Source organism: Pleuronectes platessa, chromosome 6 (assembly GCF_947347685.1).
Source record: "Pleuronectes platessa chromosome 6, fPlePla1.1, whole genome shotgun sequence".
Taxonomy (NCBI): domain Eukaryota; kingdom Metazoa; phylum Chordata; class Actinopteri; order Pleuronectiformes; family Pleuronectidae; genus Pleuronectes; species Pleuronectes platessa.
In genome coordinates this window covers 24,671,569-24,697,919 of record NC_070631.1, presented here as the reverse complement: position 1 = coordinate 24,697,919, position 26,351 = coordinate 24,671,569, and the positions used below count along the sequence as shown (strand labels likewise).

Below are 26,351 nucleotides of genomic sequence, written 5' to 3'. Positions count from 1 at the left end.
TGCCAGCGCGGAACTGGACCTGCACCAGATTGCAGATTATCAACCAAGGTCTTGGCTTCACATGATCCCAAAGCACTGAGGAATCCGGAGGAGCAGAATATCAAATCATTTCAGTCACCGTCAAAGAAGAAAAAACAATTATCATACTTGAACATTTTTTATTAACCGTTTAGAATACAACCATGGTAAAGCATTTTCTTCACTTGTAGACTCTTTGGGCATCCAGTGCCAGATTCAACAGCTCACTTCATCGCTGCTGTCGCTGTTCTCCACCGCTCTGCTCCGGCTGCCGCTGTAGGTACGGAGAAGGAAAAGCTAAAAGCAGCTGGAGGCAGAGGGTGGAGAGCTCGCACAGGGGAGACAGTCCTCTTCTCTTGCTCCCACCATGACAAACAGGAAGTCAAATAAACACACTACAGTCTCACTTTCTGTAGTGCTCCCCACGGAGCAGCAGGGAACTTGTAACACGTAGCATTCCCCCGTTTGCAACATTCACACTTTTGACTGGTGCCTGTATTAGCTTGTGTTTCAATGTGATCCTAAATAAACGTCTCTGTAGATTTCATCGGATTGCACTTAAGAGCACAGAAAGACTGAACGCAGTCGTCCAATATTAAAAAATAAGTTTAATTTACATTTTTCAAATAAATATTGGTCCATTTTCATTAGTATGCCAAGTAGATCTTCCTGAGACACTTTCAGAACAACAGACATGTTTATACACCATAGGTATCTTCTTCTTTTAATCCATGAGTATTTTCTTCAGTCCTTTTAGCCATCCTTTGATGATTTCTCTGGAAGCAAAAAAACTGTTCATGCTACACTTACTTCAGCCATCCACTTATGAGATCATCCCTCATCATATGACTTGCTCTCTCATCCGTGCTAAGACATACAATACGCAGTAAACAGATTTCTCTGGCTGCACCAGCGCAGCTTCATCCGAAACACAAAACTATTTTTCAGATTTTTCTAGAGAAATGTTACGGTCAAATATAAAGAATCCATGAACTGCAGCTGCTCACGTTTACTGTAAATGACCTGAATGTACATCTGTGCCGTGAGGTGACCACCGGTTTGAGAGCAATACATGTGCTTTTGTTGAGATGACAGACCCTAAAGTAAATTGTGTACAAATGTTTCACTCACATGCGGACAAATGTTTTTATAATAATAACAGTCTAACAGCCAAAATGGTTTTTAAAAAATACAAATGTGTTTATGGAAGCTTTTCTTGTGACGTTTCACAGTATCAACGTGGTTCTCATCCTGGCTCGCTGGACAGTCACCACACTGTGTGTGTGTGTGTGTGGCTAATTTCCAGTTTATCTTTGTGCTGTCAAGCTATCTGTTACACACACACGCACGCATGCATACACAAACACACACACACATTAAGTACCTTTACATGAGGAACAATTGCAAACATCACCTGGCTTCATCCTCACCATCATCATTTATACCAGTCTATTATTGCTTTCGTATACCAGTATTGCTATACAAGATCAAGTGAAGGAAAAAGGAAATCCATCGAGTCTTGCAGGGAGGCAGTCCTGACTTGCAGCCCAGATAAAAAGACGTGTGTATACATATAAAAAGTTCTGCTTCCCTGTTTGTTTATTTCAAGTTCCTTCAAGTCCTCGTTAGTCTATACGTTGGAAACAGCGTTGTTAGTATCTCGGGCCTGACGGATGCCATATAACCACTTGATGACTCGTGCGTTCCTCTCAATGACAGAGATGCCGTACGGGACCCGTTCATTGGCTCTGGCGCCCCCATCCTCATCGCCCTCGGTCTCCCTCACCCGTTCAGCCTCATCCCCGCACTCCGAGCTGGGCGTGCTGACGCTGCGGAGCTTGGAAATTGAAACAATGTCTGAGTTGGCTCTTGTGAAGCGCTCCACTCCGCCCATCACCTCCACCTCTTCCGGGTCCAGCCCGCAGTAGTTGAAGAATCGCTCTAGGTCGGCTGTTGCACGGGAGTAACGGTCACTCAGGTCCGATTTGGAGCGGTGCAAGGATGGGTGCTTACGGGCTGACCCCTTGGAGCTGGCGTTTGATATTCGTGTGAAAGCGGGGGAGGCTGGCGGGATTATGCCCGCTCTAACCAGCATGGGACTGGGTGGCAGATAGGCGGGAGGGGAGGGCAGAGTTTGTGAGGGGGTGCTCTGCTGAGTGTGAGGTTGGGGTTGGTTGTGAGTAGGTGGAGGCGGGGGTGGAACTTGGGGGTGTGCAACTTGACCTTGTGGAGTCTGTCTGGGCCTGATGTGCAGCATGGCCCTCAGGGGCTTCCTTATCTCTGCCTGAGGCCGAACATCCACCCTGCGTACTGTCACTGAGTTCGGGGAGCTATAGGGCACAGGAAGCCCGATGCGTGGCACTCGTGCTGGAATCGGGGGTGGACGTCGGATGAGCTCTGCTGGAGGGGCATGGAGGTTGTTACTGACTGGTGAGGAAGTGCAGGAAGAGTTGGATGAAGAGTTGATGTTGCCGTTGTTCATGGGCTTAAGGTTGTTGAGGAGCCTGTTGCTCCTCTCCTGTTCTGCTGAGAGGCTGCTGCCAATGCTCTTAGCTCCTGACGAAGGAGATGATGAGGAGGGAGAGGTAGAGGAAGAAGACTGGGAACTGGGCAATGGTCCATCACATACATCATTGATTAGATTATTCAGAATATCCAAGTTAAGAGCAGGTCCTCTCCTCCCTCCTGGTCCCTCTCTTCCTCCTCTGTTTTCCACATCCACTGGGCAGCGGGGAAACTTGCGGGCTGGAGGAGTGCTGATCTGGCACTGGAACATCATCCCCGGAGGGACGAGGGGCTTGCGGATGATTGGTGGTTTAATAGGAGGCTGACGGGTGAGGGCCACCTGCTGGCTCTTAACGTACTTTGCCTTGTCGGCCTCCAGGCGCTCCACCGCACTCAGTTTACGGGCCCCGGGCTCAGCCTGGCGACGGAAGTAATCCGGGCCCTTGTTAAGTATCCTGAAGGGCATGGCCGAGGTGAAGGGAACTCCGGCTAAACGGCCGTCTGAAGGCCGCAGCGTTTCAACCGGCATGCTGGAGGATCTGACGGAAAGAAAGGAAAGATCTTTAGTCAAAATGTCTTTAAAATGAATCACAAGGAAAAGAAAAGCTGAGATTATGAGCTTTGGGAAGGAATAAGAGAATGATTATTGTGTTAAATGAAAACTGAAGTGTTTTCTAGCTTAAATGTGACAACCAGAATGTAGTAAACAAGAGGTGTGTGATGATTTAATGGTCCACGAACATCCTTTTAGAGCTCCCACATGTCCTCTCTAAGCTTAAGAAAAGAGCTCTTTTGTACTCTCCCTTTTCTTCCCACTCTCCTCCCCCTCCTCCGAGCCTTGCACCCTCACTCCCAGAGACCCCTGTTAACTTGCTTACCCGGTCACTGTGCTGCTGCTGTTCTCACTTCTCTCCTTTTCTTCCTCCTTTCTTCGCCGTTACCCCTCTCCTTTATTCTTCCTTTTTCCAAGTCCGGGCTCAGTGAGAGGCTTCTTGTGGGACAGGGTCAGTCGGGGTGAAATTCCACATCAGGTCCGGCCAGACCACCTCTGTTAGCTCAGCGGTGACCCAGAAGGAGGTATGGCTGTAGATCGGGGTCAGCCCCAGTACAGCTGATCTGATGGGAGCTCTTTATCTCAAATACAGGTCTGGTAGATCAGCCAGCAACGATCCCGGCAACACGACAGCCTTTATGATCCCCGTCACACTGTCTGTTCAGCCTCCGTCTGTCTGTCCAGCTGTGGTCACGCACAAAAAGCCAGCTGGTAACTCAGCAGCAGAGGCTCACAGTCCTGTAGAGAGTTCAAAACAGATGGAAGTCCAAGTAAGATATCGGTAGAACTCTCCTGTTGTCCGCCTCTCACGAACAAAAACATCCACTCACACTGAAACACACACACACTCCCTCTCTCACACACACTCTCACACACACACACTATCCTGTGGCTGACAGACGCACTCTCTTCAATACTGAAGTGGAGCAGAAGGGACAGGCTTTAATATCCCGGCTGGCTCCTCCCAGCCGGCCAATCGCATGTCATGCCAGGAGCCTCAGTGGGGCACGGGGGGCGGGGTGGTAGGCGGGAGGTATGCAGGCATTGGTCCGCCTCGAAAGGGATTCTGACCAATCGGACCCCTCCCCCCTCTGAGCGGAACAAAACACTGAGGCAGGGTTTTCATTCAAATGAAAAATTCTTTGAAAGGGAGAAAGGGGGTAGAGAAAGGGAGGGGAGGGCAACGGGCAAAACAGCTGCAATATTTTACATTGACTTGCATCAAGCGCAGCAGGGTGACGTGAAAACACAGTGAAAAACACTGAAAGCCTGTGCAACTGGTCACTCTGTGTAGCTCTTTGTCTCATCACAGTGGAGACAAAGTGTGAACAACCAAATTATTTTATTCACAGTCTCAGCTTGAATTTGGAAATTCAGCTTTCAGTTGGTGCTTGACATGCAATGATTACAGTAACTAAAAACTGTCAGAATACATTTAACTCTACTTTATAGACTAAGAAACCTAAACATCTTCATGCCACCATGTTTTCAAACTAAAACGATCTCTCTCCAGATTGCTCGAATAACAGCTTGTATCCTACACACCTAGACAGTTGTATCATTGTAAAATTCAGAATTTCACTGCACAACAAATGTAAGCAAAGACAACAACATCAGTCATGCTTGCATGTGATCATCAATGTTGAGTTCTACACTGGTAGCTGAGGGTAATGCCAGTTGCTTTCTTTTTGAAAGGGTAATGTGATGGGAGCGTGACGAATTAGCGAAGGCTACGTTGCGACCGAAAAATACGCAATCAGCAAGCGGTAGCAAGTGTCTGTCATTTTTTCCAATCATCTCTGTTTCTGTCTGCTCAGACTAAAACGCAGCCCTAGAGTTTTAAACTAAAAAGGGGCCAGCCGTGTTTCCAAACTACAGTTTTCACAGCTCTAAAACCCAAATGAAAATGTAACAGTGTGGATGTAGCCTTAGCACTAAATTAGTCCGTTTTAGGAGTTCAAAGCGCTGCCGACGCACACAATGTTCGTCTATATTCAAGCTCTGATCTCCCAGAAAAACAATTCTCTCCATCTGCTCCCAACACCCCTCCACCTCCCTCCCCTTCTTTATCGTTTACAACATTACACTCCAGGGTTACATCACACAGTCAGTGCGCCCCGTTTCTCTCCCTCCTCCACCTCTAACGAATCTATCCACACATTTTTAATTAGTCTTTTTATAGCAGTCTTCCTTCCCTGCTTCCCTCAACATGTGATCCTGTTTTCACTACATCTCCTTCCCTCTCCCATCTCTGAGCAGCAGACCAGCAGCAGATAGAGCAAAAGCAACCATCACACGCACACACGGCCTGGAAACAGAGCAGACATAGTCACACACTTTACTTTCATCTTTACCATGTGACAAACCAAAGGAGGGTTTAAAATAGTTCAGCTTAAATTAAAACACATTTGCATCACAGAAAATAATGATTCCCAAACCTCATGCCACCTAGAGCCTTTAGGCAAAGCCCTTGGGAATGCATTTAGGCAGAGGAGCAAAAAAGGAAAGGAAAAAAATACTATTATGGAAACATTGGTCGCAGAAGAAAGATTGCTCAAAGTGAGAAGAAATGTTCTCATCTTATGGGCAAATAAAGGAGCGTTTGTTTCATGAGTTTCAGTCAGAGGAAGAAAGATTCCCAGATGAGACCACCAGGAGATGATGACAATCCATGTCTGAACTTTTGAGATAGAGCTGATGACACACACACATGCCTGTAGTTAGTTGAAAAGCATACTCTGTGGATGATAATCAATGCACAGAACCAGGGATATATATTAGATTTTTTTACACTGATGCTCCTTGTTTGTCACAACCTGGTTCCTTAATTACCCTCAATGCAACTCGACTCTTGGCGAGGTATCCAGCCCAGAGAATATGTGAGCACAGGTATAACCTATTTATGAGTGGAGCATGCAGGCAGCTGTATTACCACCACATCCACAGTTTGATGGAGGGGACCTTGATAATTTTCTCTCACCATCAATTATTCCTTTATGCCTTTTTGCTGGAACTGTGAAATGAATGCCAAAACACAGACACACGGGGCATATGGCATATGGGGCGGCTCTGGCTGAGGGGTAGAGTGGTCGTCCTCCAACCTGAAGGTCGGCGGTTCGATCCCAAGTCTGACCCATCTGCATGCCGAAGTGACCTTGGGCACGAAGCTGAACCCTGAATGGCCCCCCATAGAATAACAAAGTGCTGCGATTAGATGTTTACATTTCCCATGCTTTTCTTGAAAATCACAAGGACCTTCTTGGGAATGAGGAAAAACGGCCTCACAAGGAAAAAAGGCCTCACATCACCAGCTTCAGTGCAGTAGCTATAGGTTATTATAGAAATGGTTGTATACACTACATGTCCATTCATAGAAACACATCCTAGAGAAAGACTTTACCAGAAATGGTGAAGACAAACTGTCTGGTCTCAGAAACCTCAGCTACCTCAGGTTCCGTACGCTTTGGCCTTGTCATTACCCGTACAAAGGCCTCTCCTGAAAAAACACATATTTTTACTCCACATTTAGAGTTTCTTCATGTCCACAAACAGTCTCTAAGAACACCCAATGGTTGGACTTTGTCATTTGTTTCCAGCTCTAACTATCACACAATCATCAGTCTGGCTAAGTGCCTACCTCCACTGCCGGTTAAAAGACGGAATAACAATGCTTTTATCGAATTTCTGACGAGTCAAAAAAAACACAAACATCTGACTTTATACTGAACTGAATGGATACAATCGACAGTGATGAAAACATGACACACTGGATGAACACGCTAACATGGCAATGAGGAGAGAGCTCCTCAGTTGTTGGTATATTTGTGATGTCAAACATGATGCACGAAAAACCTGAAGGACAAGCTCCTACACTGGCAATGGGAAAGTGGGTTTATTCACAAACCCACTTAATTAAGGTGTTCAAGAGTTATGTGCGAAAGGGAATCTGGATAACATGACTGATCTTTAACTACAAAGAATATTTATTGTAGAGCACCTACTATCGTTTATTTCTTTAGCCTTCCGGTTCAGACAGCTACAAGCCATGACCGCTGTAGGGCCAATGTGTGTATTACACCTCTGGCTGCCACAGAAAAACATGCAAATTGGTCAAGCATGGGTCCATTCATGTGTATGTTGATGTTTCAATGAGTTTGCAGTAACTTCCCAGGGAAACAAAAACATCCCCTAAGCCTGCCTTGTTCGTCTTGTTTTTCTAACTCTCCGTCTCTTCTTTTCCATACATGTTCTGTTCTGCAGCTACACAAACAGCTGATGTCTCCAAAAGCCACGAGATTACCACAGGCACCGACCACAGTGACAGACCACGGAATGACATTCTCCATTGCATGATGGAAACTTGCTCGGTTCGATTATCATAAAACTATGCTAACCGCTGGGCTTTTATGAATCTGACTGTATTTCCAACCGCCATATTAGTGGGTAATGATGTCTGCAGCATGAGTGTGTGTGTGTGTGTGTGCGTTTGAATGAGAGAGATTAGGTTTTGTAGTGTTTTAGAGGGTGAGTAGTATATAAGCAAGAGACAAAAAGAATAGAGGTAAGGGTAGAAGTGTGTATGTTTTTACTCTGTCAAAACGGATGGCGAGGGAAGCTCCAGATGTAAGGCAGAGATGACTAGCACTTAACCACAACTGAATGAGCATGGTCATCTACCAACCAGCCTGCATAACACTAATTATAGGGAGAGCCCGTGACTGGGAGTAATTGACTCACCAATATTTTCTACCACTTAGTTACTGAGTGATGGAATAAATAGCAAACATCAGCACGTGAGGAAGTGGATTTCAGGAGGAGAGTAGAAGAAGAACCACCAGGACATGTCTGATCGTTCTCATACACTTCTTCCTAGAAAATGTCCTGAAACACGACCCAAGAACAGGAAGACACAGCACTGTGAGGGTCCAAACATTGTTGGACAGGAACATGGTGCATTTGTATGTGCTCTGTGACGCCAGCTGGCTTGTCCTATCGCTGTGGCCTTGGTCCCAGCGGACGTTGACCCCAGACTGTGTAGAAAACAAGAGAGACTCTGCCTAAAAAGTTGTCACCAGAAATTCCCTCATGTCTAATGTGAAAAAAAACCCTTAATGAATGAAAGACGGGATTGATCTTGTGCTTTGTTCAAATAGCTGCTTGTTGCATTGGTTGGAAACTACTTGACGAGAGGTTTGAATGTGGCAATGGACTTTCTCTGGAGAGATGCATGCTTACCCTTTAAGTATGATTAAAGAGAATAACACGCTCGTCAGACACTGTTGTTCAGGATACGTCCACACCAAGACATTTTCTTTTTAGAATTTCAAGCTAGAAAAACGTTTTAGCTCTGTATCAGAAATAATCTCTGCCTGTGATAACACACCTATAGACATGTGACATGACAGCGTATACAGGAGCTGGATTGTCGACCCGGCAGTTGGTTGATTAGTTGCATAGAATACTATGAGGAACAGTAATGGTGAAAAGCAAGAGCAGGGATTTCTTTGCCCGGACCAATGATGAGGTTAATGACAGTCTGACAGTGTTAGCAATGCTTATAGTTCATGATTAATGTTGTATTCATCACTGATATTCAAGTCATGACAGAGAAGTCCTAATCAGGAAGCAAATGTAGGCGAATGCAACCCCGGAGGGTTAAAATAAAACCAGGACAGTTGTTTTTTTGGAGCTTAAGCACTCCGGAGTTGTGTGAACACAGCAAAAGTAAGCGGTATTATGGTGGGTATTGCCTCAGGGACACACAGTTGAGTACAACTTTTAGAAGAATGAAAAACATCAATACGAAGGAAATTTAGAAAATTATTTTATTCAGCATGCAGATATATCCGGCCTTCACAGGGTGAACAACAATCTGTGTAGTGCTGGAGAGTATTCAGTATGTTGCTCTGGAAAAAAGTGAAGGTCCATGCTAAAAAAGTATATTCAATCTGTCAATGTCTGAGAAAGATCTGTTTCATTAACACCTGGAAGTGTCACCTTCACCACAAGCAGAGGGACAAAGACCAGTGGGGACTTCGTGGCGAGTAAGTCAGCATTTCGTTGTCTACTGGAGGGATGAGCAGGAAGCAGTGACGCATTGCACAACAGGAAACGTGTGAGAGTGACAGAAAAACAAACAAACATGCTCAGCTGGAGTGTTTGCATCTGACTGTGTGTGTGTGTCTTTGTGACTAGCAGGGTAAACCTGTCTTTATGGTGACCTCTTCTCATCTATTTCTGGACACTTGGACGTGCCTCTTTGCCAATGATCATAAGCCTGAACTCCACTAAATGTCCGTACAATTGGATCCTGACTGCTATTTAAGTTTGTCTTCCACATATGAAGAACGCAGCTGGAGATTGTCCAGTCAGATGTGTTCACAACAACAGAAACATCTCTGGAGCCTTCAGGTGAGGTGTGAAACAGCATGCAGAGGCGTAACATATACATTCTGCTGCAGAAGCTAGATGGCATTGGTGTCGGCGTGTATTCCCAAACATTTTCAAATCTTGTTTTCTTTCCAAGAGACACATATCTTTGTCTGCATCTTCTACATGGATGAAACCTTTTTATCCTGACATATGTGCATTTCTCATCCTGACATATTCGTGTCTGTCTTGTGTTCAAAAAGGCCATCTTAACCCTGATAACTGTGGCTACACAACAGGCTTTTTAGAATTATTGCAACACTAAACGCTTCATTATGTTAGGCATTTAGCAATCATTCTTGACGTAAATAGTAGTTTGGGAGAACAAACAATGCTAGGCTCAACATCAGGATGACGGTCTATGGCTAACATTTAGTTTGGGGTTGAAGATACTAAATAGGGTGGGTACTGGGGTGTTCCATCTCTACCTACATGGTCTCAGAATTCAACATGACAAGTGAGCAACTGTTGGGCAGTGTTCACACTAATCTCAGTGCTTGTGGAACCACAGTTGTGAATGTGCAGCAGTAATGCTCGCTCACGAGTATGCCTTTGCACTCACGGATACATGGATATATATTCTATGCACCTGCACCTGAGGGTATCATTTTTACATGTGCACATTTTATGCCAAAACTATCAGTCATTAGCAATCAGCTCAGATTGGACCAAAGTGGTGCATCAACTGGCAAACCAGCAGAAACCAGCACTGCCATTCATAGAGCCATGCCGCTACATCTTAGTTCTCATTATCACTTCACCTAGAAAGAAAACTTTAAGTAAAGAAAAGATGGCAAGTGCAATCATAACAAAATGAAGGTCCCTTTCATAACATTTCTTTTGTCATAGTTACTGTTTGAACACTTCACGCTAGGGCTGCTCGATTATGGAAAAAATCATAATCACAATTATTTTGGACAATATCAAAATCACGATTATTTAAACGATTATTAATATGTGCCCTTATTCTGAAGTCTATGCTTTATTTTTTTAATCACTTCCGGCTCCGGTAAACACCGATGACGGCTGCGTGTCTTATTCCTCCGTGAAACCAGGATATAGGTGCCCGGTTATTCAAACCCTTAATGATGGCAACCTTAACACTCTATGACCGACTGACCAGCGCGGAGAAATGTGGGTCCGGTCCCACCGGTCTGAACAGCCAGGCTGGAGCGCGCTTGAGAATAGCGGTGCGCGGCGCGGCCGCTACATGTTGTGCTGCTGCCCTCCCTGCTTTTCCACTCGCGCTGTTTTTTTCACCGCCGATCACCACACACGACTCGCCTCCTTCACTTTACAGCTGCTTGAGTGAGAGCCAGTCAGCTGGGCCGCTGAATGCTTTGGGGGAAGGACTGAATTGCGCATGCGCGTCTCTTTCGAAAAAATGCCAATTAATCGTTTCAACTCGATTATAGTAGTTTGGAGATCGTTTGACCCCATAATCGTAATCACGATTCAATTTCGATTAATCGAGCAGCCCTACTTCACGCTTGATTTGACTGAACCATCTTCCTTGAGGCTTCTGGTTGAATAACAATCCAACCTCATTTACTTGTATACCCAGCTTGTGTGAGTCAGATTATGTGTGTGGGACACAAGCCTCGGCCCATCACCCCACTGGAACACCCCTGTTCAGTTTTTAAGTCAATAAAATCGAAACAGAAGGGTTCAAAAGGTTATCAGCCACTCCCCCTCAGGACTGATTTAGGGTGTTCCAAAGACAGCTAATGAAGACAGAGAGACAAGCACCAGAGCACCAGACGTCACACGATTCAACCTTTAAAGGGCCAATATTTTACACCTTTCTGGGATATAATTTGCGGTACGGGTTCCCCTAAGATGATGTATCAGTGGTTTAAAGTCTTCTCTTCTGCCTTTCTCTGGAGCTCCAGACAGAACAGGCTGTTTTCGCCTGCCTCTTGAACACCCCTCCTCTGATTGGCTGACTGCAATTTGAGTGACACGCGACCAGGCCTATCACCGGTCTCATTCTGGCGCATTCGACAATCTCTCTGGCAAACATAGCTGAAAGTCCTGTTATGTTTGGTTACATCTACAAAAGACCTGCTACATATTTACAGTCGGTTACAAGAAGGTGTTTCTGAACGTTAAGTTACGCCATCCTCCTGTTTGTGCAAGTTTGAGCAGGATAGTCGGCAAATGTAGGAGTTACGTCCAGAGTTACAGTACGGAGTTTCAAAACACAGTTTCAATACGGAGAAACATAGACATTAGCTCTGACACTGACCACAAATCTGTAATTTAATAGACTATGCCGCAGACCATTCCCAACAACTGACTCTCAACACCTCTCTTTCTCCACCTGCACAAGAATCCTGTCAAACAGTACAGACTGTCTACGGATCAGAGCCACAAAAGAAGAGTTGAGTGTTCCCAAAAAACAAAATAATAAACGTTGCAAGAGGGTTTGGCCAGTGGTAGAACATATGGTAAAGAATTACAGATTAATCTGGAAGGAGGTAGGAACTGCTGTAACAACTTAACATCTGGATATGAAATGACCTATATATGGATATGAGATTTTGGTCCTATAGCAGAGACCCACGCAAAGTGCTGTGCACTTGTCAGCCCTGGTCAAGCTGCTCATTTCGTACAGAAAACAGCTCTTGGCCGCAGGAGAACTCGACTGACATGCATGACTGAGTGTCTGGACTAGAGGGGTTATGCAACCGTTATATGCACTAGGGTCTAGTCGACTGCAAAAACAACCATTGAACCATAAGCAGACAGTTATTATAGCATCTAGCTCCATCTTTGTGTGCCATCCCCCACCCTCCATCGTTTGCTGCACTCTTCCACCCCCTCCTCCAACTCGCTGCCCATCACTGTCGGTGTCTGTGGCCTCAGGAAAAACACACATCCATGCACAATTACACCCAAGGGTTGGATGGGGAGGGGACAAATTAAATCCTGTCTCATGTGCATGGGCATCTGGGCATGCATGAATGTCAGCCTCCTCTGTTTCTCTGTGTGTGAGGCATGAACGGAGATTTGACTGAGGAGGTAATCAGTGGAGAGCAGGTGGCCGAGTCGTCCCTCTGGAGAACTGAGCCCAGCGGTTAAGGAAACACATATTATAACATCTGCCATGTGCCCATGTCAGCCAAATAGAAAATATAACAAAATCCATTGCAACATTGACAAGATTGTAAAAGTAGCATATCACCATCAGTGGATCATTTATTGATAGACAAGCAGAGAACTTCCTATTCTCTCCAGTGATATGTCGATCCTTGAGCGTTTGAAAGACCCTGTAGAAAAGATTTCAAGTGTATTTAAGATTTCTTTTTCAAATTGAAAGATTATTCTTTTACAAAATGATAATGTTAAGTTTTTACTTTTTTTAAATGGTATATTGATGAACTGAGGTTTAAGTTGAGGAAATCTGATTGTGACTGTTTTATTTCACATATAACAAGTAAAGGATGTTGGCTGGCAATTTTTCTCCCTGTACCGGATAACTACCATGATTGACAGTGCCCGTAGAGGTTCTGACATCACTGAGCCTCTGGAGGGAGAAACCCCTCTGACCCAGCAAATACATTCTGCTGATCATGTGTAGCTCTGGAATGATACTCTCCAAAGTGATCTGCAGGTGTGAATTGAGATCTGTGTTTAAATATGTTTGGATCAGTAGTTGGCAGGCGCACACACACACACACACACACACACACACACACACACACACACACACACACACACACACACACACACACACACACACACACACACACACACACACACACACACACACACACACACACACACACACACACACACACACACACACACACACACACACACACACACACACACACAGATCCACTACTGCATGACGCAGACATCTCCACAGTCATACAAAAAGATCCACTACTGCATGACGCAGACATCTCCACAGTCATACAAAAAGATCCACTACTGCATGACGCAGACATCTCCACAGTCATACAAAAAGATCCACTACTGCATGACGTACACATCTCCACAGTCATATGAACACGTAAGCTGCTCTATGCTTCAACACTGAAGCCTGAAGGCAAACATTCATGTACAGAGATAAAGCCCCCCCCCCATCCCTTCAACGTGGTGATGAATACATTCCAGAAGCATGCAGGCGTGGACGCAATCACATACTCCTGCCCTCTACCATGGCTGCTGTCCCCTGCCCCACACACAAACATGCACACACACTTGTAGAAGTGTATGCATTGCACACTTGGATACAGGGAGTGTTTTACTTAGGTAGGCACACGCACACGCACACACACAGTAACACATATGACTCATTCTTCCACTATTAACCCTTTATAAACCCTGATGAGCTGCACAATGACAGAGGAGTGCTGCTGATAGTCTAAAAAAGTGAGTTTCTGTTTGTTTTAGCCAAAAGCCTGAGGTGAAATGAACTTAAACATACAAGCTTAAAAACACAAGTGAAATGTCACGTGTCATCAGACTTTGTTAAAACCTCAATCCTAAAGTTATATGAGAAACAATACATGCACTCTGACAGGCTGCCGCACAGCCTCTAACGCCGTTTCAGCTTATGGATTGAAAATAGTCCAGGAGCAGTGGTGGCAAATGTTAAAATCATAACCAGTATTTTTAGATTTGGCATACCATGTCAAGGACATGGAAGCACTGGCAGAGAAACAGTAATGGACAAGAGCTGCCTCCGTTATAATCCAAGTTTTCAGTGGCTTTGTATCAATTCAACAGGTGTCACACAGAGGACGTAATGCTCGTCCTCTTGCTATCATCCTCAACCTATGAACTGATAAAAAGGCAACACAAGGGAGCAAAAGAGTAAACCCCTAGACAAATACTGACAAAGATAATAAAGTCAAAAGAGCACTCTCAAGTGTAAAGTCTGATATTGCTGTCAGAGCAAGGAGCCCTTCTACTTTTTTTAGAACACAGACTAAACCTGGCGTCTACACAGTTCAGACACGGTGATCTGGTTAAACAGGAGTGAAGGTAACGTTAACTTACGTGATGTGTGCAGGCTGTAAGATCCCTAAACTGAGTCTCTGGAGCACAGGACTGAAAGAAGCGGGCAGGATTCTGTGGAACAAGCCCCTGTATGTGTGGTGAGCTCTTGCGTTTGAGCGAGCTAAACAAACACTAACCTGAGCGTCTCCCAGCTCCTTAGTCTAATATGCTCCCCTCCCTCCCCTCCCACTGCTGAGGAGGACTCCACCCCCCTCTGCAGGAAGAGAGTTGGGAGAACAGGAAGCAGGAGTCTTTTCTCGATAATCACATGACCTTCTCAACTCTTTCATTACGCCTTCTTTCTTATGAAGTTGCCAGAAGCTGTGCCAGTCGCACAAGTAATTAAGGAAATGCAACAAGATTTTTTAAAGCCACCTGATGTACTTGTATTTGAAAAGACAGGAAAGTATAGCGAAGCAATAATCATGATTAAAACGCTCAATGTAGACACATATTAGAGATTATTAATCAAGGGTAGGGATGGTAAGTTGGGTGTGAAACACTAAAATCAAATCCTGAAAGCCATCAATAAATAAAGTAGTCCAAAAAAGAAAAAGAGAAAATGGTGCCGTCTGTGGCCCTCGCAGGACTGTAATAAACACGATCAATAAGTTAATTTGGCTGGCGTTCCTTTATGACACCAACCGACTTGCCTGCCTGTATTCTCACTGCACATGATCAGTACACCGCTGAGGCAGAGACAATAGCCAGAAGTTAGAGTCATGGAAGAGTTGGCTTCTGTCAGTTGTCAGTCAGTTCACATTAATGTGTTTTGGGGGTAAAGCTTTGTTTAGAGGGCAGAGAGGGTGGGTATGTATCAGTTGCATCTTTTCAAAGTGGGGCCTGCCCTTGCGATCTTATCAAGGATTACCAACCCTAGCTTTAAAACAGTGTTTTGGGTATTGTTACAATTTTTTCACTGATTAAGTTTATCAATGTAGTTTTACTATTTAGTGGGTTTACACACTTCTTGACCTAGATCATTTTCTACAAACACTATATGTAACATTAAACTCCCACCTCATTATCAGTCATTGTAATGGGTGCTCTTCTTTTCATAATGCTGTGCTAATGCAACACAGTCTCCTGGAATTTTGGAATGTTTTTTACCTGAACTTAACTTTTGCCATAACACAGTACAACATCATGCAGCAGCAGGAGAAAGTAGATACATGCTGATAACTGTTCAGGTGGGTTCAGCTTCTCCTATAAGACTATTTCAGTAAATGCACTTGTCTGCATTCCTATCAGTGCTTTACCCACACCCTGCACACAGAGGCTCAGCTACCCTTCCTCCTTGTGTCCAAACACACATAGCCGTGCTTATTTAAAGCAGTCTGCAAGGGCGGAGTGCACCAAACCAACTTGTGGCGTGCACACACACAACGCACACGTGTAGACAAATCGGCCATAGAAATCAGGCACCACAGCCACATTCTAGAGACTAACACAAACACATGCAGTGGTCAGTCATTATCCGGAGGCAGCAGCAGGGAGCGGACTTCCACTTAAGCCCCTCACTGTGGAGGCAAAGCAAGTGGCTGCTCTCAACTCCAAAACACACAGCAGGAGCCAATAGGATAAGACAATAAATAATTCAGCTGGGTCAACAAACTCCAACACCTTCTCTACCTCCACTTCTTTCCTTTCTTAACTTCGAAAGACTAGGCCTGGCTAACAATCAGCTTTTTCTTCCTCCTCTCATTTTCGCTTTTTCCCCACCTTTTGTGTCATTCCTCTTTTCAGCTTCCTCACGTTTGCTCAATCTTATGAAAGCTACACCATCTCTGTGCCAGGGGGAAATACTTTCAACATAATACCCTGTGAGCATCCCAGCCGCCCCTCTGGCAGAGGTAACGCACCCCCATGAGAACACACACCGTCTCCCAGAGACACAGAGGAGACAGGTGGATTAAGAGTATTAGTGAATGTGGGGCTCTCTCATTTGGCCAAATACTCTATGATCCATGATGCACACTCACATGTTTATTCACACACACAATGATGAGTCTATATGCAGACAACCCACTGGATCACACACACACACACACACACACACACACACACACACACACACACACACACACACACACACACACACACACACACACACACACACACACACACACACACACACACACACACACACACACACACACACACACACACACACACACACACACACACACACACACACACACCATTTTTAATTCATCAGCTAGTAATGTCTTTTCATGGTGGCCTCAAAAAGTAGATGAGAGGTGTACAGTTACTGCAGCTCCAGCTCCTTTCTCTCACACCAAAAATCACAAGCTCCGTCACTTGTTGCAGCCCCCCACACACACACACACAAGTGCACGCACACATTCTACTAATGCAGGGACTTATATCTCACATTACTGCTCAGATTCCAGCCTGGCACGCCCCAGCACGCCATGTCTCCGTCACCCTGCGACACGGTTTGGTGCAGATACTCAACGGCACCGCACTGGAATCAGTCTCCTGAGAAAGTCGGGTTGAGCAGAGCAAGAACGATCTGGAGCAGCGAGTATGAACTTAACAAAACTTCTCAAACAGTAATGACACAGGTGACAAGCACAAGCTGTTGAGCTTTGGTCTTAACACTTATTGGCTCAGATTAGCAATTGGTGTCCTGGGAGTATCTCCCCAGTGATAAAAGGTGGCCGTTAAAATTCAAATTTCTAGGAGGGACTTGTTATCAGGCCTGGTCTCACTGACTCAGTGTATGTTGACATTTAAATACTCAATCATGCTGCAAACAGACAAAGCAAATATTTGGGGCTTGTTTGAACTTTACTGGTTCTTTAGGGCAGCACGTGACAAGTTGGATACTGGATACTGCCAGTACAGTGAATTATTTTTTCCCCACACATTGTTGTATTTGTCTTGATATCCTCCTTTTCTATTCAAAGTCCTTCTGCACAACAGGGACACACAAACGGGGATTAAAACCTGTTTGTATGAGCTCTCTAGTTAGAAGGCTAGTGGGTCAGGTGTAGGGGAGCAGGGTTAATAATGGTTACCCAGAAGCATGTTGCTAAATAGCGACCTCTAAATAGCCAGAGGTGCTGACAGCAACCAAAGGGTATAGTCCCTGTCACGTGTACCGAGGAGGCATGGGCATATGGGCAGAAAAAAAAAACAAGGAGGCAAAGATGAAAAGAAGGCCGGCATCCAAACTGCTGTCGTTTGTCTTAGAGGGATGGAGCAGATGGTTGACAGGGAGATCCTCCAAAAATACACGAGCAAACACACCCATGCTCTTTCCACACACACACCGAGTGGGTGTGTACGGATTCATGCAAACCGATGAACACTCATTGTGACGTATCAAACACACACTTGCAAACTCATCATACCGGATATTGTATTTGTGTCAGTGTTGACTCAGTCTTAAGTGTCTGGTTCCCAGACTCTGTCCAAATTATGATTACTGACTCAATCTGCACTTGGACTGTTGACACACGCAGCAGCACACAGGTACTACTTCACCAGCCAGACACACACAAATCACATGATGCATTTACAAAAGGGTTTTCTTCATGTGGGGTCCAGATCAGCTGTGAAACAGGAAAGAGATGAAGTGCAACCTACAAGGTCCTCCTCTCTACATTACCTTCGGCCGAGCACATCACTGTCAGTTTGTCTCTGGCTCAGAACTTCAACCAGTAACACAAGACGAGTTACTCGCATGTGAGGAATCTGCATGCGCTTCCTCAGCTGCTGACCTCCAGTGGAGTTCAGTAGAAACAGAACTTGACAGGACAAGGAGTCACACTGACCTCAGGGGAGGACACGTGACTGCTACTGTCTAGGATATTTGGGTCAAAGAGGGTTTAAGCATTGTTATACTGTCTGCATCGGCACATAAGAAGGGGTCTACGAGAGCACTCCTGATGAAATGTTGTACTGATTGTACTGAAAAAAGGAATGTATTTGACAAGGGACTGTATGAGGAGGTTTGCTGGTACCCTCTCCTCCACTATTCAACTTTAAAAGAAAAAAGTGACAACATACAGAGCAGCTACAGAACATGTCTGTGGTGTCTGCACCTTACCACACACATATCCACAATGGAGTATGACTGAGGCCTTAACCCGACTGAAACTAGAAACGCAAAGGCCACTCTTTAAAAGTGAGGAATCACACTATGGGTTTATAATAAGAGGATGAAACCCTGAAGGATGTAATGCGTCTGTTCTGCATGTGGGTCAAACCTCATCTGCACAATTACTCTATCAGGCTACAGTGTTACAGTTATTTACAGCTGAAGACTCATACTAGTCTCAGATATATATAACCGCATATATTTTTGCACAAAACAAGGACTATGAATTTTCATCACTTACACTGTGCATAGACCCCACGATTGAACGGCCCAATGGGGAATACAACGTGTAAGATCACAGAGACCACCATTGGCACAAATCAGAAAGCTTTTTAAAGAGCCCAAACCAAGGGTTTTTTATATACATCACACGACACAATACGCAATGTTAAGGTCTCAGGCTGAGGACCAGCAAAACCAGCAGTCTCCACACTGGAGGCTTCTCTTCTGATCCTGACACACAAGGTTTTAAAGAACCTCAATTCACAGGCCACGTGCACCTCAATGATGACTGATCTTATTGGATAATGAATCAGCTTTACTTGGTCAGAGAATACAACACACACACAAGCAAAATAAAGAGACACAGGAGTCACCACGAAACAGACGTTGAGACAGACAAGCATAAAAGCGATGTGGTTTCTGACTCCGTCCCTGCAACACAGGGAAATACAACAAGGGCCGCATGGTTATTTTTCTGTGGCAACGCTTTAGCCAAACTCTTGAATCTTGGGTAGCTCAACTGAAACAGCACTCATTGTCTTCTCTTCAGAAAAACATGCATTTAGATGTGTAAAATCTGAGCGTGGCCTGTCTGCACTGCTGCACAGAATAACATTCTTCTGCAACAGTGATGTTGGCTGTTATATTACAGGCAACAGCTAGTGGAGCACAGTCTGGCCCACACTATTATTTGCTGGCATTCATCAGGATTGATGGTATGTAGGTTTGGTAGGAACTTTTTTTATTTTGCAGCTAATCACAGGCTTGCTACTTGCATGAGCCGAGAGAAAACAGAACAGTGGCTGCAGTGGTAAGTTAGACTATTGCTGCAGGATGATGTAACAGACAAGATTAAATGTTCCTGTGTTGTAGCTAAGTCGAGCACAAACTGTAAAATTACCACCGCAGGCATCAAACATATGTCTTAATTTGAAAGGATTCCCTCAGTTTTTCCCTAGACGGCTCAACTCACAAGGCCTCACCACCACCGAGATCAGAATACTGATAATCCAACAAAAAAGCATGGACAGTCAGAGAGACACTGTGAGAGCAGACATCATGAACCAAACTTCAAGCATGGTGACTGACTAACGAATAGCTTTAGAGTTACTGTACGATTCTCTGCATATATATCAGTACAAGAATAATTCTTATTATGCTATTACGCTAATGCATTTGGGTTCGCTACAAAAACAAAACATTGTTGGAATCGTTATGAAGAAGTGAAAGATAACAAATATTTCACAAGGTAAAGTCAACAACAACTGCTTGGTGTCTGGCTGCAACAAACTCTGCGTTTTCTTATTAATACATTAGTACATCTTATCTATTACATGCCATGAAACTGTGAAAAATATACACCACAGCTTTTGAGAGCCCATGGAGATCTCCTTAAGGCCCTAAATATAACTACTATATTTCTTATTTGTTAAAATCCTCTCCATGTACCGATAGCCATAAATTAAGAAAAGACACTCGCCGGACTGTAATGTAAACAAAACAGTGGAACAAAATTACGTTGTCAGGACAAAATTTATGCAAAATGTGCAAATAAATTAATTATTATTCTAAAAGACACAATACAAACACTTCAAAAAGACAATAGGGAGTCACTGCACGAGACCAGTGCTATGATAAAAAAGTGTAAAAAAAGAACTTTGTTTAATTATATTAAATTATGTAAAATTAAAGTTTTATTGATAACTTTCATATTATTTCTCCCGCCAGCTCTGCAAAGATGCTGATTGAGCGAATTTGGGCTCCTGAAAAGACTTAAGGCTCCGTTACTAGTGGAATAGAATCCACCAACATCTTCCAAGTACATTACATAAGCTGGAGCCATTCTCCTGCTTTGATACCGCTGATGTAAAAGTACACGTCCCCTGGACAGGACACTGGTGGGCTGCGGTGAGCCCCTGTATTGTGGTGGGTATGAACTTAAAACCCCTGTAAGCTGCTTTCCAGACACCACCAACCTATACACTTCCTCCCATTTAATGTCCCCCCTTGTCTTAATGAAGGAAAAAAAGTCTGGGTAGATTATACAAAAGACAAATGTGAAGAACAGTAGGCGCTTCTGCGCCACTGCTAAATGCTCACTGTCATCATGAGCTGTTATTTACGTTTGTTAAGTCATATGGTTTTTCCATTGAAATATAAGAAAGAGATTCAGAGTTACAGCCAGTGTCAGCCGACTGTTTTTCTTGTTTTCCAGAGAGGAATACTTTCTCCCAGAGGGGCCTATACAAAAAGACCCCTGCTGTGTACGCTGACTTTCCTGGGCTGCAGAATGCACATTCCTGCACTGAGAATGATTAAGAAAGAAAATTACAGGTGGTTGTGTTTGCTGCTGTTGCCCAAGGTGAACAGTTGTTGCATGTTGGTTACAGTCCTCTGGGAGTATGAGCCAATTATTAAACCAACATACTTTGGCTAGTCTCCTTTTCCCGCTGTTGTTTATATCCAGGTATCCAGAAGGGCCCGTGCTTTAGCAGAATGTATTTCATGCACGATCAATCAAAAGAAAAGGGGTAATCAACTCAAATTATCAGGGTAGGTGTAGGTCGAAGAAGCTCACCTTTGACCTCCAGATAGCATAGAAGGGAAAACAAAAGTTTCCTGCAGGATTCAGTCATTTTATCACCCACAGGTCTGAACAGCGTCAAGATTCTATTTTCAATGTGACTCCAGACTCAACTTGCTAATAAAAGGAAAAGGAAAACCCGGAAAAGAGGTGATTCAACATCACGGCCCTAGCTTCCTGCTCTGACAGAGAAAGAGAAACTGGGTGTAAATACAGCCAAGCAGTGTGAAGCCTTGTGTGACCTTTAAACCAGACAATACTCATATCCTCTTAGACTCAAGTGGACTTCCTCTTTTTATGCAAAAAGTGTGATATTATGTTACCTCACAGCTCTTCTTGGAATCAGAGGTCCCAGCTAAGACCATCCTGGTTTCCCAACATCACCTCCACAGCAGGGTATTCTCTGCAGATTTCAGAGGATGTGACGAGGTTTCAGGGGAAATTCAGACCTTCAGCATAAAACAGCCACATGCAAGATAAAAGATGAAAAAAAATTATTGAACCCACAGCGTGGACATTCACTCGATACAGCAGCAGACAAGAGAATAAAAAAAGGCAATACTTAGAAGTATATATACATTTATGGTATACAATATTAATAAGAGTATAAGACGCTGTTAAACACACAAACAGCTATATGATGTTTATTTTAAAATATATAAAACAAATAGTTTATATGGGTATAAATTAACAACAGCATACAATATGATATGAATATTAAATGGCATGCAAGTATAAATAAGACACGTGAACTTCTGAAAGGGTCACACATTATATTAGGATTAATAGAGTTGTTAGATGTTGGCATAAGATGATCTGCAAGAGGACATTTTCATTAAAAGGGACAGTTAAGTGAATCCACTGCTTTCCATCTCTTTCTCATTCAGTTGAACCTGTGAGCATTATGCTGATGTTACAACAATGTCCTCCACCTGTATATCTCCACATGAGCACCTTGATTCAAACCGGAGCTACTCACCAGTGTCCACAGATCTGTTCCACTCCAGCACGGACGTGTTGATTTCTCTGATCAGACGTGTGGCGCAGGTACTTAGCAGCTAACGTTAGCAACCAACAGACACAAGGGTCCACTTTCACCCAACTTTCAACGCTGCCGCGGGTCATACCATTCACCAGCTCCCACTAGCACAGTGCAACAGATATGGCGTTGTCGTGTCCACCTCTGACAAACCTATTACAACCTTTAAACACGACATTAAGTACGATTATTTACCCGTCATTTCAATGGATAAAATAATTAATTTGAAAAACTGGATTATTTTCAGAGATACTCGGCGCACCCCTCAAACGTGCCCTTCATTGGTACGATCAGGTTTGACCTCATTGGTCGGCCTGGACCATTTAAAAGATTTGGAGGACGCCGCGTGCTCGGTACCTTGGCAACCGCGCGAGAATAAGACGACGGAAATATAATCTGACAAAACAAAAGCATGGACGTTCAACTTTACTTCAATCAGACATGTTCCCTCCTGCTGCTACTACTGCTACCCACACTACTGTAACCTATAATAATAAATATAAACAGGATCTAGAGAATTTAAATGCATTGTCATGAGGAGACTGTTGACCCTGAGCAGAGGTATGCACTTTATTGAGTGCCATTCTAGTTATTGATCCTTTCTGAACTTGACATTTATTGTTCAGATGTGATTGTTTGAATTACTGTTATAACATGTTGAGGATATACAAGTACTGAGACTTACTTCTTCTTTTTTTGCATCATATTATAACAGTAAAGACATCTATATTGAATGGACTGGAATTATTGAGTCTAAAGCATGTTGGTCCTTTCAATTCCTTAAAATCATCTTTGTTACTACTTTAATAATGCATAATTTCCACTATAATATTCTTATATTTATAGGGATAACATGCCTAATCCAAAGAATAAACCAACAAGGAGTCATGCTGATTTATTACAGCATTACTACAGTTCCTCTAATAAGGAGAAACAGATTAGGGTACGTAGGAAAACAAACATTTTTAGCCTCATAAAACAAATGAAAACCAGAAAACTAGACTTTAATGGTGATCAGGAGAGTTTTGATTCTGTGTAAAAGCTACACAGAATCCACCTCATTCATGTTCTCCTTCTCAGAAAGAGAGGCCATAGGAAGGGGTTGACAAAGACAAGCTGGGGGATGATCTAATGTTTGGCAACAACCTGCTTTAATTAACTAATTCAAAATGACCTAAGCTCTAAGGAGAGCAGAGTGTTCTCCCCCTCTTTCTCCACGTGTGTGCTGGATGGAGTACTTACCACACTTAGCAGTTCCCATGAGGACAGTCATTGTTTTCTGTTCCTCAGAAACCCGAGTGTTACTCCTACACGTTTCTCTCCGAGTTAAAGAGGTGACGCTAAATGTCCGGGAAGGTGAGTTGATGAGTATACTTGCCACAAATCAAAGTGCTGCTAAAAGCTGCCTGTGAAGTGATCATAGCACAATTAGATAATAACTATGGGTGTTTGGTGGTGGATGCTTAGTCTCCGGTGGTATTCAACGTGAAAAGGAAACCAAACTAAATGAAAACTGGAAGTTGCAACGTGTCACAGTGTATACATCATGCCATTCATGTTAAAAAAACAAGAGCTTATAGAGCTGAAAAGTTTATTGCTGTGTCCCGAATCACTCACTATTAACGAGTCTACTATACACTGAATCAACATTTTGTAGTCAATTTTCTTATACCCTATATAATGGACTCATTGTATCTCACAGTGAAAAGCAGTGTACAACCAGTGGTAACTAACATTGCATACCATCATGCATTACGCTCACGGCGTTGAAAGGAAGCAAAAATTGCAGAGAGACAAGAGGAGAGAGGGCACCACGTCTCAGTTTTCTCTAATGGTAAAACTACATCTTCTTATTCTCATCAAAAATATCTAAATCATCAGACCATTACCCCAAGCTCTGTTTAAAAATCCAGAACACAAAAGGTGTTCATGATAATTGATCCCTCCCGGGGCCTCTTGTTATTATTACAATCAACTGCAGGTTTCAGAGCATGTTTAATCAGCGCATGTTTTCTCCCACCATCTTCACTCCGCTAAATACTCAAACTGGTAGTTCCCCTCCGGCCCTTCAGTGTCAGGTTGTTTTCAGACGGACAACAGAGATGTGTAGAGAACTCTCTGCCCCCAGCTTCCTCTCAAGAGGCCGCTGCGCTGGCACAGTGGGGGTTCCAGTACAGCAGGCTGTAATGTTGTCTGCCAAACAAACACAGCTTAAACCTGGCTCAATGTAATTCAGCACAGACCCTGACACATGCTGGTTGCTGAGGTTGTGACACACAGACTAAGTTTATAAGTATGGATAATTTAAAAACAATACTGATTTGCTTTTATGCATTATGCTGTCAAAATGACCTCTTAACACCTAAGTCTTGTGTTATTATCAGATATTTGGAAAAACACAAGCTGTATTTAATCAAAGTAACATCGAGAAATTCAGAGAAATCAAACAAAGTTAGTGAAGGAGACTTTGTTTTTTTACAAACTTAGGTTTCTGAAATGATAATCTTTCTGAAGCAACAACAGAGGAAGGAAAGTTGAGAGAAACCTTGAGATAAGACAAAACAAAAGCTGTGGTGTCTGACTGGGATTGTGCCTTTATTTAGTTGAGCCATTTTCAGAAATGAAGTCCATAGAGTTGGGTCCGGACTTTACCCGCAGTTTGCTATTTACACATGCACAATGCAGCCGGAGGTTTTCTGCTCAGAAGTGCTCACACCATCAATAAATCCTCTGCATTATTGGAGTGAGGTGGAGCAGCCGGGTGCAGGAAGTGAGGTATTAATTCCGCTGTGGAGATCACATGATTTTCTTGAGAACTCATGGTAGAAGAGTCATCAACTGCAAGGCATTCCCAGCTGTGTTCTCACATTGGATTTTCACGAAATTCTTCTGACTTTAAACCAGGGGGCCAGGCAGAGAAAGTCTGGAGATAATCCAAAGGCTTTCACTCTGACATTTGCATTCACACATGCAACTCCACCGGAGAAAGTATGGATAATATCAGGAGTTCACTACATGCCTAAAAGCAGCTTAAGTCTGTGCACCTCCTTCTAACTTGGCCAATGTGTACAGTTTTGGCGGGTGCTCATTTTTCTTGGTTACATAACAGTCTTATCTCTTTTTCTGCTATCTGGCATCAATCACACTCAAAACCTCTCACACCCCCACACCTAAAACAAGCAAATTCTCAAAGTATCTGTAATATGAACAAGCCTCAAGCACTTTGCTTATCACTTCATGCTCGGGAAGTCTGTACTCACCTTCATAAACATGGTTGTTTCCTCTCTTATGTAACCACAACAACCCCCAACCAAGAAACATATTTTCCACAGCTTCACATTCAGTAAATGAAGCATGACTCAGAGCTGTGCCGACTGATTGTCCTTTCACTGACTTCCTGTTAACGAAGAGGAAACTTATAAGTCCTCAGACTCTGACCCTTGTTTAAACCGCTGGACTTAAAAAAGGAGGAAATCATTCAGCGGCGCCCGTGAGTCACAACGTCATAACACAGTGTATAACATACAGTAAAACATGTGGGGCATTTGGGAAGGTGTAGCTAATGGTTGCCTATTCACACTTTCAACAGAAAGAGAGCAACATGAACCTTCATTTTGTAGTGTTGAATCTATGGTCTATATTAAGAATCCTTTGAGCTCTGCCTTAGGTCTCCACCTACTCCAGAGAAACAAATTTGATTCTTTAGTTGCGATGCTTCAACAGCTCGTCCAGCTAGATCCATACGTTCTCTTTTAAAAATGCATCAACTCTGTTACAGATCCATCTGGCGTCCACACTGCTCCGGAGTTTTCGAAAACGGAGAACATTGAAATCTCTGCTGGCCCTGCTTTAGTTTGAA

At 43.7% G+C, this 26,351-nt stretch overlaps 1 protein-coding gene across 3 annotated transcripts; it reads right to left on the bottom strand.

The window, feature by feature from the left end:
* Positions 1-608: 608 nt before the first annotated feature.
* Positions 609-22,580, bottom strand: wu:fa11c10 (protein FAM110A). 3 transcript variants are annotated; one of them, XM_053425241.1, is made up of 4 exons: positions 22,433-22,580; positions 21,777-21,902; positions 3,402-3,814; positions 609-3,062 (listed from the first exon to the last, which is right to left on the bottom strand). In XM_053425241.1, exon 4 carries the CDS (start codon positions 3,050-3,052, stop codon positions 1,649-1,651), a length of 1,404 nt encoding a protein of 467 aa, XP_053281216.1. In that variant the 5' UTR covers positions 3,053-3,062; positions 3,402-3,814; positions 21,777-21,902; positions 22,433-22,580; the 3' UTR covers positions 609-1,648. The 3 variants fall into 3 exon arrangements, with proteins under 3 accessions (XP_053281216.1, XP_053281217.1, XP_053281215.1); XM_053425242.1 differs by having other exon boundaries at positions 21,777-21,856; positions 22,433-22,500; XM_053425240.1 differs by lacking the exons at positions 21,777-21,902; positions 22,433-22,580 and adding an exon at positions 14,519-14,668.
* Between the last annotated feature and the right edge of the window lie 3,771 nt (positions 22,581-26,351).

Bases quoted from the DNA above. Each gene is read 5' to 3' on its own strand.
- wu:fa11c10 (XM_053425241.1), bottom strand. From the start codon at position 3,052: ATGCCGGTTGAAACGCTGCGGCCTTCAGACGGCCGTTTAGCCGGAGTT.